This window comes from Uloborus diversus, chromosome 1 (genome assembly GCF_026930045.1).
Source record: "Uloborus diversus isolate 005 chromosome 1, Udiv.v.3.1, whole genome shotgun sequence".
NCBI classification, from domain to species: Eukaryota; Metazoa; Arthropoda; class Arachnida; order Araneae; family Uloboridae; genus Uloborus; species Uloborus diversus.
This window is the reverse complement of record NC_072731.1, coordinates 22898449-22910638: the sequence shown is the minus strand read 5'-3', so window position 1 is coordinate 22910638 and position 12190 is coordinate 22898449. Positions and strand designations below refer to the sequence as shown.

The following is a 12190-nucleotide window of genomic DNA, read 5'->3' as shown; positions in this document are numbered from 1 at the left end:
AAAATAACTGACAAATAAAAAAAAAGATCTGTAACTGTTTCTTAACATTTTGAAAATAATATTTACAAAATCTTTATGTTTTATAAACCTTTCAAATAGTCACTACATATTAATACCTTTACGTATTATTTAAGAAGAATGCGATACAAACCCAACGTGAAACGATGTCTGTGGTTAGTAATAATACACATTGTTTAGAAAATTTCTGATTTAAGTCCAAGTTTCATAAAAATCTCGAAGCATTCGTTCAAATCTTCATCAAAAAAGTGAACATTCGCTCGAAGCTGACATTCCAATTTCTTCGATTAGTCATTGTTGACAGCTGTTCCTTTGGTATTACCTATGTCAAGAGACGTAATGAATGGTTTTAACCAGGCTGTCGTGCAACAACATAATTAGACAAAGCAAAGAAAACTAAGGGACCCGGATACGCACAAATACACACACACATACACAATAAGTAGGTGATACCCGCGGCTGAGTCTTCGGTGAGTGCATCTGTTAATTACTTTTTCGCTCGTGGAAAGCTGGACGTGATGACAACTTTTGGGAGTGGAATTTTCTCGTTTGATGATTAACTTTCTCTAACTCATGAAGCATTTATTTTTTTTAATTGAGCGTTAGCTGTGTCTTATAAAAGATTCAAATGATTCATAAATATTGTATCAAGTGGCCATACTTTATGCTAGAAGAAATACTTGTTGTCTTTTAAAAGGAAAGATTCACGATTCACTAAACTCAACATTTTGCACTCAATTAAAACTCTTGAGATCTTTCTACTTCCTTTTACAAAAAAGGAAGTAATGTATTCGCGAGAAATTTTTCATTCAAGAATTGACCTTAATTTCCATTTTGCTCACCCCCGAAGGAATGTTGAGTTTTTTTTATTCGACCCGATCACACGTGGATGTATGCCTAAGAACATATAGACATCCGAAATATCCATTTCGAAGTTTCCCGAGTTTATTACAACGAGTTTTCTCGTGACGTCTGTATTTACGTATGTATGTGCGTATGTATGTCGCATAACTCAAGAACGTTATGACCTAGAAAGTTGAAATTTTGTATGTAGACTCCTGGCGCTGTTTTGGTGTGCACCTCCCCTTTTGGTTGCATTCGGGTGTTTCTAAAGGGGTATTTTGCAACTTTTTGGGGTTAAATAATTGTTAATTTCGATGCAAACTCAAGTGGTGTTATAATTTGGCGGACACGGACACTTGGCAACATATTGCCAGTCTTTTGGTTGCCAAGTTTTGTCACCAACTTGGTGACTTTGGCGTTTTTTTAAAATCTGGTTTCAATTTGGCCACTGTTGGTCATATTTAGAGAGTTAACTATTGAATCACACCAAAATTGCAATAATGGGGAACTAACATTCAATTGGTGTAAAAGGAAGTCATGTGATGCACACATCAGCTCGTTTAATATAGTGAGAACTAATTTTACCGGTCATGTTTATTGCACGATTACTGATTCAACTTCTGAATTGTGTAATTAGATTATGTACGTCACATGTTTTGCTAACTGATTTTGAATTTTGCTTATGTTTATCTTTATGCAATTAAGATAAATATTACCTCTTATAAAGTGCACGAATAGCAAGAAGAATATCTGATTCGTATTTCTGAGTTACAAGGAGCCTCTTTTTTCAATGCAAAAATTGAGAGCATGGATGAAAAAATACCTCCAGATTCAATTACGCATTGTTTTTTTTTTTTTTGTGCATTGAAAAAGGGGTTCTTTGGTTACCTCGAAACACGTGTCTGCAGTTTGTCTTACTATTTGTAAAATTTTCCGTTTGTTGCAATGTTTTATCATCGTCTTTTGCTTGCGCACTCATAGCGTAATGCTAAGTGATAATTCTTGTTGAACAAATGAAGCTCAAATTATTATATGAAATTACTTCTCCTAAATTTTATTTATTCACTGTTTTCTAATTTATGATTTGTCTTGATGCGAATAAACTCCTGACCTTTCATATTTCAAGCAATTCACTATCCCTGCATCTTTTATTTAAACATTCTTACAACCATTTAGCAGAAAGAAAAACGTTTGGAAACATTTTTTGAACCAATTACTGCCTTCGATGTAGATCACGACTGTTGCAGCCCAAGATATGATTTAGAATGCCATTTAATCTGAATAATTTACTTTCACTTAATTCTACAAAAATCAAAGAAAACAAAATAAAAGCAAATTATACTCATATTTATTGAGTGAGCTTATCTCGAACATGTTGCATTCGAACGCGCCATTTTTCGCTGAAGAATAATCAAAAAACGTTGTTCATCGATTCGAATGTCCCCATCCATCAGCAATTCTTTTTCTGAAGGGAGCTAAACCATTAGAGGAAACTCGCATGTAATGGCGGATAGAGTACATTCGTCGAATCATTTATTAAATACGAACATCGTTCCGGCATTTACACGACTGTTATGACTGAGGAAAAAAATGGCAGAACGGTTCGATGCTCCTCCTAGTAATGATATTCCGTGTTCTTAATGGCGTGCAACTATCGCATAATGAATTTGGAATGTCAATTTACTCGCGAAAATACTAATATTTTATTAGCATTTGGCTTTTGTAATAGATTGGAATAAATCAAAAGAATTTTCGTTTAGCGTTCACATGCAATTTGCAAGCGCATAGCTGCATATTTCGCTTTGACTACATCAATATCGATTTTTATTATTTAATCTGCTCAAGCTTTATGAAAATGTTTTACGTTCTTATTATCTTAAAATGTTTCATTGTGAAACATTTCAAGTAATGGAAACTGAAAAATACTCTTTCTCATCCAGTTTTGTTCTGGTTTCGGCTGATACACTTCGTGGTTAAAAATGGTCATGATCTTGAATGTTCTTAATAATTATGATTATGATGGGATGAAATGAAGAAGAGAAACAGTTTTTGCTAATTGGAATAAATTATGATTTCTTTTTCTGATCGTTAATGTGAATCTGCTTTCTTTCTTTTTTTTAGGCTAAACAAAATAATATTTTCTGCATCACAGTTGCAAAATTATTTATTTATTATTAAAAGTGAGATAAAACTACATTAACGAATTTTAAATGTTATAAGTTGAACTCATAACGGCACATTATTGATTGATAGATTTGTGTAAGATACTATAAGGTTATGCTTGACGGCTAAAATAAAGCAATTTTCTTAAACTTTTATTTTTTAGATTCTTTTCTTGAAAAAATAAAGAAAAAGCGTATAAAAGTCAATTTCTCTTTTAGTTTTTTGATATTTTTAAAGCGGATTAAAAGGTTCGTTTTATGCCACTAAAATAGAGAGGCAGAGAGAGGAGGGAAATAAGTAGAAGCCTTTAATTTTCTTCTTTTCTTTTTTTACACGATTAATGTTGTTAAGGTGTATACATGAAATTAAGCTCGATTCGTTCCGAAGGAATTTCTTGTTCAGTTTTTAAGTTAGCGAGGTGTTAAAAGTAAAAGTTTTTTTTTCGCCAGAATTTCCAATTTTAAACAAAGCTCTAAGTTTTGCTGTAATTATTTTTTTGTTTGGTTTCCCTGAGTTTCATTGCTCAAAATTCAATAAATCGTTTTTATTGTAGAACCATCCACCGTCCACCTGTCTCGATGGAGTCCGGAGAGCCGAGAAGACGACTTCTCAATGATTTTGTCTTGTCCACCTGTTGAAGCACGCGGACTCTATTGGAACTGGACTCGTGCCGGACACATCGCTCAGCACAGATGTCCTGGTGGTGGAAACGGTAAGCTCTCACAGTCATAAAAATTAATGATGGATTGTCCACAAATGAAGTGATTTTTTGAGAGGGGGGGGGGCTGATATTGTGACAGCTGTGAGAAGGGGGTGGCTCCATGAAGTGTGACAACGAATATTTTTCATAACAGGATGCTTATTTAATATAGCGTAACTTGTGGCAAGGGGAGTGGAATAGTTCGTGATAAGAGGGAAGACGGCGGTTACAAGAAGTGTGACATCGTGCATTTTTTTTAACAATATGCTTATGTAATATAGTTTGACATGTCACTGGGGGAAGAGCTAAGGTAAAGTGTGACATTTCACCTTAGCTCTTCCCCATGTCACTCTGTGACTTTGAAAAATGGGGAGGGTGGGAGTTGTGAAATTGTGACAAGGGGAGGACGAGGTTACAGGAAGTGTGATTTTGCACATTTTTTATTGCGGTATGCTAAAGTAATTAGCCTAACACGTAGCAAGGGGAGGTGCTAAGGTAAAGTGATACTTTGTCAAAGAGGGGGGATGGAGTTGTGAAATTGTGAGTTTGTTACAAGGAGAAGGATGGGAGTTACAAGAAGTGTGACATCACTCATTTTTATATGTTAATACAATAAATCGTGACAAGTGACAAAGGAAAGTGTGCAGTAAGGTATGACACTTAATGAAATAGGGGTAAGGGTCAAATGTGGTGTAGAAAGGTGTAACATCATTTATTGACAGTCCGTGAGAAAAAAATTTTCGTGGTAAAAATCTTAAGCATGCATCATTCTGAAATCTCTTTCAGTTAGAAAGTGTCTTAATTAAAAGACCTCTTAAATAACGGGTGTGTTTCCCCTTAGTTTTAAATTTCCCTCAATGTAAAAGAAATGATCCTTTTCCCCAAAAAATTTGTGGTTTTACCCAAAGGGGGGAAATGAGTCTGAGACGCATCTTTACTGTGCACAAATAATTTGATTAACATACCTTCCTTCGAACTAATCGGTGTTTTTCCATTCTCTCAATAAGAAAGATCTTCCTCCAATGATTTGCTGAATATACTGTGACATGAAACCAGAAAATTCATCGCTGTTGGCTCAAAATTATGGCAACAAATATCATATCGAAGCAGGAATAAACCAAAAACGTATTTTTGGAGTGTCATGCAAATTCAGCATACAGCAGAATATTTTTTGGACATTGAGTTTTTGCAGTCATATTTAAACTACGTTTTAACATTTATTTAGGTTAAAAGAAAATTACTTTCAGAAAAACTGCGTTTTTAGTGTAAAACGTAAGAAAAACAGATAATGATTAATGGCGTGATATTCCACTCCCATCATACAATATGTCTGACAGCAAATTAATTTAGAATGTATTGAAAAATTAACTTGGGAGATATCAGTCATCACTAGTTTGCTATAAATATTTTACTCCAGCGTGCCTTTCAAAAGTATAAATTTAAAATTTTCAACGTGGTGAAATTTAGTGGTGCGAAAACATGCTTCAAATATTTTGCTATAAACTATTTCGTAATTTTAAGCTCCAATCTGAATCATTCATGAATTCTGTTTATAAATTCCTTTCTGAGGGCATTTTATCACAGAATCTGAATTTTTCGAGAATATGAACTAGCTTGGGGTAATCCATCTTTTTCAGAAAAAAGTACTTATGAAAGAGGAAGGCAGAAAGTTGGAGAGGGAATGTTATAACTATAGAATGTTGCAAAATTTAAAATGGTGGAATTGCATTTATTCATGATTTTACATTTCTTTACAAAATGCATCGCCGGAAGTCGTAAAATGTTATGGTTTTAATTACATTTTAACTAATGAAATAGCGTTTAACGTCTTATGAAACAAAATAGTTGCTTGACATTCCACGGTTAATATTAATCTTAAGGAAAGATTTAAAAAAAAAAGTCAAACTTCTTGATATTTTCTTATAAATTAATCTCAATTAATTGATTTGAGGCAAATATTTTTACGTAGTAATATATTTGATTAACTGTTGTAACATAAAATGCATTTCAAATATTTATTTAATTATTTAATGAGTATTTATTTACATTAATTGATTGTAAGATTTAATGACGCAGTTTTCAGACACATGCGATGCTTGATGTTTTGTAGATGATAGGTAGGTAATAAAACTTGTATCATTTACAGACCGATAGAGGCTTTAATGAATTTACCTATTCATTGATTGATATTTGTGCATTAAATTTAATGCCGCTTATATAAATTTACAGCCAACACTTAAATGTGTAATGGACCCACTTGTTAAGTTGGTTAGGAGAAAAAAATTTGATCATTAATTTTCATTTATGATTTCCAAAGTTCGTATTTTTGCCAGGAGATTAAAAAATTAAAAATTAAAAAGAAAAAAAAAAAGGCAGAAACGTCAAGTTGCATTGAATTCTTTTAATTAACGAATAGTATTGAAAAAAAAAATACACTGAAAAAAATATTGTAGTTATCAATTTTATTTTTATTTATATTAATTAATAATTAAAAAAATAAACGCAACTGATTTCAAATCTCCGTTACAGCATATTTTGTGCTACATAATGAATATTTTTAGAAGTCCAATTCTTTTAATATTATAAAAAAAGAAATTACCCCTTTAAAATTAGCAAATTTGTTAAAAATTGTTAAATTGTTTAGATTTCTTTCATGACTTCATTGAGATTTTTTACCTGTTTAATTTTAATAAAAGTAGTCAAATATAGGCAACTATTAGGACATTTTTTTCGTCATTGAAGAAATACCTTTTTCCTCCTTTACTGAAAAATTAATGTCACGGGAAAGCAATCAAGAAGGACTGAAAAACCACATGTATACTTCTATAGGCAACCGGTAGCTATAGATATATTTAGCACTATACCTTTACGTTATAAGTTCGGAATTATTTTCCTTTCTTAAGTACGAATTGTGAATATTGTTTTTGTGTTTAAAATTTAAACGTAAAAACTTTCAAAATTTTATATCTTATCGCAATTAAACATTGCGTTTACTTTAAACTAGAAAAAAAAATGAAACCAAACTTAAAACTTTCTATAAGCATATTTGATGTTTTATTAACTTGACGATAGAAAAATAAAATCGAAAAACTGCATCGGTAAGTTGTTAGTCGAAACTCTATTTTTGCCACTTTGGCAAAAACTGATAAAAATCTATTTTTGCCAGATGACTGTCAAATACCCAGGAATATTTTGTCAGGGGAGGGGGATAAAATAGATTTTTTTTCCATGGTTCTTTTTACACATGAGGTAAAAACTTGCCAACCCTGATTATTTCCAACCCTCAGAAAGTTTTTCATAGAAATACTTCACTGAAAAATCGGGAATATCTTCATATCCGCACAATGTATGAAAATATATGTGCTTGTTTCCATACTCATTTTTTTAAACCTTCAATTTTTCCTTTGATATTACATTATTTATGACTATATATATCAGGAGAGAAATTCTTTGGCGTGAAATTTCTTACAACATCCGTGTCATTTATTTTCATATGACATCTCTAGTTGCGTTAGTACCAACCATTCTTTAATGCCAAGAAAAGAAAGTTTATATTCGCATATTCCTCAGCATATTCGGTTCAGGGTAATAAACATTTTTATTGAGTTGCAACTGAGCCATTTTATCTCTGCTACAAAGACGTAGTATCCACAGCGATTTCAGACAGGCTTGCTCTCTGTATGGATGCCCGAATCTTGTATTCTGAGATGGGCTCTTGCGGGGTGATATTCTGCTACCACCATTAAAAGCATCGAAATGCTCTATGTAGAAGAAACATTCTGCCTTATTGTACATTGTAACTTATTTGCGTATTTTTTTGTTTCTGAATTGGGTAATCTGTTATGTGTTTTGAAAGACACATGCTGTGTGCAGCCGTTTCTGTACGGTAAATAACTGAACGAATTTTTATAAACATTTTGTTTGTGATGCTTAGAAGAAATATGATTGCTATAACGGCTAAGAATTTAATTTTGAGATGTTTTATCGTATAGCTTGCGTTTAGGAGAGCTTAAAACTTGCACGACTTCTTAAACTGTGATAAATCTGCCAAATTGTAAAAAATAAATCTAAAATATTTTGAAATAATTTTTTAATTCACTTTTTGAGCATTAAAATATTTAGTAAGTAAATAACTTTGGGATTAGACTTAAATAATGACAGAATATTCACTAAATAGTTATAATGAACTTATTTAATTATTTTAGTGTATTTCAAAACTTAATTTCATTTATATAGGAAAAAATCGGAGAACATTTTAAATAATTACGCTTTACATTAATTTTGTTACTACACTAATTAAAAAATTGAAAGCAGAGGGCATTGAAATTTGATGAAAAGAAGATTGCTTTTCTCTCCAAAACTATAGCGAAATTTAAAATTTGAATAATATTGCAGGTTTTACGAAGTAATATTTTTTAATTGAAATTATGCCTGCTGGTATTCCTTTTTCATTAATTTTTCCTAACCCGAAACTCACTAATATTGTCTAAAATTCACCATGATGATTTAAAATAAAAATTAATTACGTCAAATACATGCTCAAAAATGAATTTTAAACATTACAAAAGATAGTATTAAACATTTTTACAATTAATTTCCAAAATTTTACATTTTCAAATCTGAAATAATTGATATACATCTGATATAAATTGAATGTTTGCTGATAAAATAAAAATAACTCCTAAAATATTTCATTTCCTATTCATTAAAGCTGAATTACTTTTATTTAAAAGTACAGTCATAAATTTGGGAAGAATTGGTTTACCCCAAACTTAATTGTTATTGCTGCTATAACTAGGATCAGAAAGAATTCCGATTTGAGCTATGTACATAACTGTAGCCTAAATGCATTTGATCTTTGATAGTAATTTAGGTCATATAAGGCGAAATCTGATTTTTTTTTTTAGTTTTTAGTGTTGTTAAAGTGATTCCCCCTCCCCTCGTAATTTTAAAGTATGTAGTACGTGTATGCAACTGTAATGACGCCTACTACGCAGAACGGTCATAGTCCAAAGAAAACTATAAATAGCTGTTGTTCGTCATGTAAAGGTGTCACGTTTCTGTTTGCATTAATTGCTAATTTTTGCGAGATACTTTCATTAATAATTTGTTGGACAACTCCATGATAGATGCGAAACAAAATACATCAATTATAAAATATATTTACATAAAACTATTAAACACCAAAATATTACTGAACCTCATTAAAATGTTACTTAAAATATAGACTAAATATTAAAGTTACGGTACTTCCCCTCGTGTGGGTGGATGGGGGGGGGAGCGCTAGTCATAGCAGTCCTTCCATATGTATAAATACCATTTTAGGGTTTGCTTTATGAGCTAAAAACAGATTAGATGTGGAGTGAGGTGCTTGACCCCCCCCCCCCCCCCCAGCGTCACTGTGTATATCATCATCTCAGAGCAACAGTAAGGCATCTTCGCCTCAAAACAGCAGTAAAATGTCTTACTCTTTCTCTGAGGCGATGGTATTGTAATTTTTAATCTCGTTGTGTAATATGGTTTGCTCTTCTAAGTCACGTAGACCGTAGTTCTGTATTTCATTTTAAAAGTTCAACCCAAGACGGTGAATAATTTATTTATCTGAAAACAGTGCTTCGGACTCAAAAATGTCCCTTTTATGTTTCAAAATCGATAAAACAACAGAAAAAGCATAAATTTTGTCTGCAAACAGCGTGTTTTATAGCTGCAACTCTACACCAAATGACCCCAAGCATTTCTTCCAGGCGCAATAAAAATCATTATTTATGTATATCCTTAGAACACCCGCATGGAACTTCCTGGAGGATCAATCGGTTCGTGGCTTTTGAAGCAATTATTCCTCTTGAGGTTCCCCTCCCCCTTTTTAGTGGGCCCCAGGTGATGCGGGGGTCTTCCGGGACCCAACCCTCCAATTTCCAATCGTAAATGGAAATAAGGTTCTTCCTTTTACGTCCATATTCAGCAGTAGCAGAAGCAAAGTGGGATGCAGGGGCCTCTTAGATAAACAGTAAAGGAGGGGCTTCTGGAAGATGAATCGCAACCTGGAGGCAATAATAACATGGCGAAGGTGGAGAACATCTATTGCATGCATTAATGGCTGCTATACATGGGAAGAGAGGGTATTCAGCCTAAGCGAGTTTGCATAAATCATGCCAATTAGTAAAGTTGATTCAATAATTTGGAATATTAAATATAAATTTTAACGTTGAGGTGCATTTATTGCTAAAAGGTTGTCATCGTGCTTGTTAAGATATTGATGACATAGTAGTTCCTCAAATGTACTTGACCTTGACTTGTCCTTACTATGGGGTAAGTCGCTTAATTTGTGTAATTCTTTATTAAAGTATTTATTAGTAAAGTTTTGCTTCACGAGTAGATGTTTCTTTCGCGAACATTTGCATTCATTTTAAATTTTCGCATGAAAAATGCAAATAATGTTTAGTGAATTAATATTACATTTAAAACTTTTAATAAAAACAATTTTGACTTTATCAACCGTATTCATCAGCAATTTGATTTGCACTTTCAAGATAAGTTCTATTTGAATTTATTGACTGAATGAACTTCGAATGAATGTGTGTGTGTGTAGTCTTTACAAATGATTGTGATGCATTCAAAACAAACAACTTGAACTTATTTAAGCATGCACCATTTCATTTTCTCTCTTTATCTTCCGGACTACTAAACCATTGCTCTGAATAGTATGCTTTTATCCAATTTGCTTTTCTTTTGTTTATTAAAACTTAATCGCATTTTTTCCTATTTAATAGCGCAAAAGTTTACTAATGATTGTTAGCATAAAATAACTTAACAAGATCTTAAACCTGAAACAAACTGACCTGAAAGGCTGTACAAAAAATATAAATAAATAAATAAAATGTGATCAAAATAAAAATTAGAAAAATTAATAAAAGCATAAATTAATATATTTTTTGTTTTGGCAGTTATGTTTCCTTTAAACTATTTCTAAGAAACTCTAAAAAAAATAAGTCATTCGAAAGAACTATTTACATATTTTGCGGAAATACTTCACGAAAATGTGTACTCTAAACAAAGAAAATAGTGCTTAAAGTATGTTAAAATGCTTGTTTCGAGTGGATTTTTCCTTTTAAAGACATTTCTTTTTTCGAGAAATTTCTGCTATTCTACGAACAACTCGTAAATTCCATCATTCTTCTTTCAATAGCCTTACTCGACTAAAAGATCAAAAAATGTTAAACTGTAGGACATTTCTTTCTTCGAGCAAAAGAGCGCAAACCAAAACAGAATTCCCGGCTTTCAAGACCTCTACTTTTCAAATGGGCATCTCTCTTCGTTAGCGTTAGTAGAAAGAAATCGACAACAACCAAAAAATAAATTAATTCCATGTTTTCGCTATTCTTCCGGAGGATTGTAACGAAACCAGCGCTAATCACCCGCCATTTGCTTGCTGCAAAAACACAGTGTGAAGTCTCAAAAGGGATGTAAGGGAAAAGAAAAAAAAATTAAAAAACCAGGAAGGAGAAAAGTATGGGACATTTTGTTACAAACACAATCAAGCTGGGAAAAGTTGTGGAAGTGTTGAGTGGATTTGATTCTTGAGCAGAATAGGGAATAGTTCTTTCATTTGCCATTGAAATAACGTTTAAGTTTGTTGGTAGAGTAAATTGTTTACGCGAGCTCCACAAGTCGTAAGAAAACAATAAAAATAAAATTTTAAGTGATGGAAGTTCTCCGTTCATTTTGTTAAAGTTATTCCCTAGGAAAAATAATAAATTTTGGTTATTTGTTATCAAATGTGTGTGAGAAAAGAAAATTTTTACTGAATTTATTTTGTTTTTACAAAACTGGTTTCGAAATAAATGTATCTGAAAGATGCGAGCTGGGATTTGCTCTTAACGCCCCCTCCCCATTCAAACATAGCCAATGTAATGTCAAATTATGGTTGCAAATAAAACGGTTAATAATAAAAGAATGAATAAATATTTTCAAATTGATGTGATTTACTGGGAAACCACCTTTATGCACTTGTATACATATATTACAAATATTATTCTGTATATGTATGGTGTGTATTTGTGTGCTTTAAAATCTCAACGTGTTTCCCAGTACGTAGAGCAATCAAGAACGGCATTTGCTGATTTAACACAGCAAAAAAAAAAAAAAAAAAAAAAAAAAAAAAATGCTATTAATTCAGACTCGATTAATGTGGAACGAATTAAAATAGTTTAAGAAAAAGTTTTCAATTTTAAATTAGCTTTTCAATACTTTCACTCATTCAAAAAAATTCTGAAACAGAGATTCAGTTGCCTTTTTTTTTAACCATACATTTAGAAAAATTTAGCAGTTTAAAATCCCTAGATGTGATAAGCTGCCGTGGGCTGGTAAATGTCAGTAACTGCAAATTTTTCATTTATTTATTTATTTATTTATTTTTTTGGTTTTTTTGCCATCTATTGTCCAAGTTTACCAATTTGTTTCACGCTG

General features: G+C 32.0%; 1 protein-coding gene across 5 annotated transcripts in view; it reads left to right on the top strand.

The window, feature by feature from the left end:
* The window catches only part of LOC129228378 (adhesion G protein-coupled receptor L1-like), a 339788-nt gene that overhangs the window by 188514 nt on the left and 139084 nt on the right, over nt 1–12190 (top strand). For all 5 annotated transcript variants that reach the window (XM_054863073.1, XM_054863058.1, XM_054863065.1 and 2 more), the window contains exon 6: nt 3578–3736. In XM_054863073.1, the coding sequence (XP_054719048.1) occupies nt 3578–3736 (159 nt within the window). The remainder of the gene's footprint in view (nt 1–3577; nt 3737–12190) is intronic.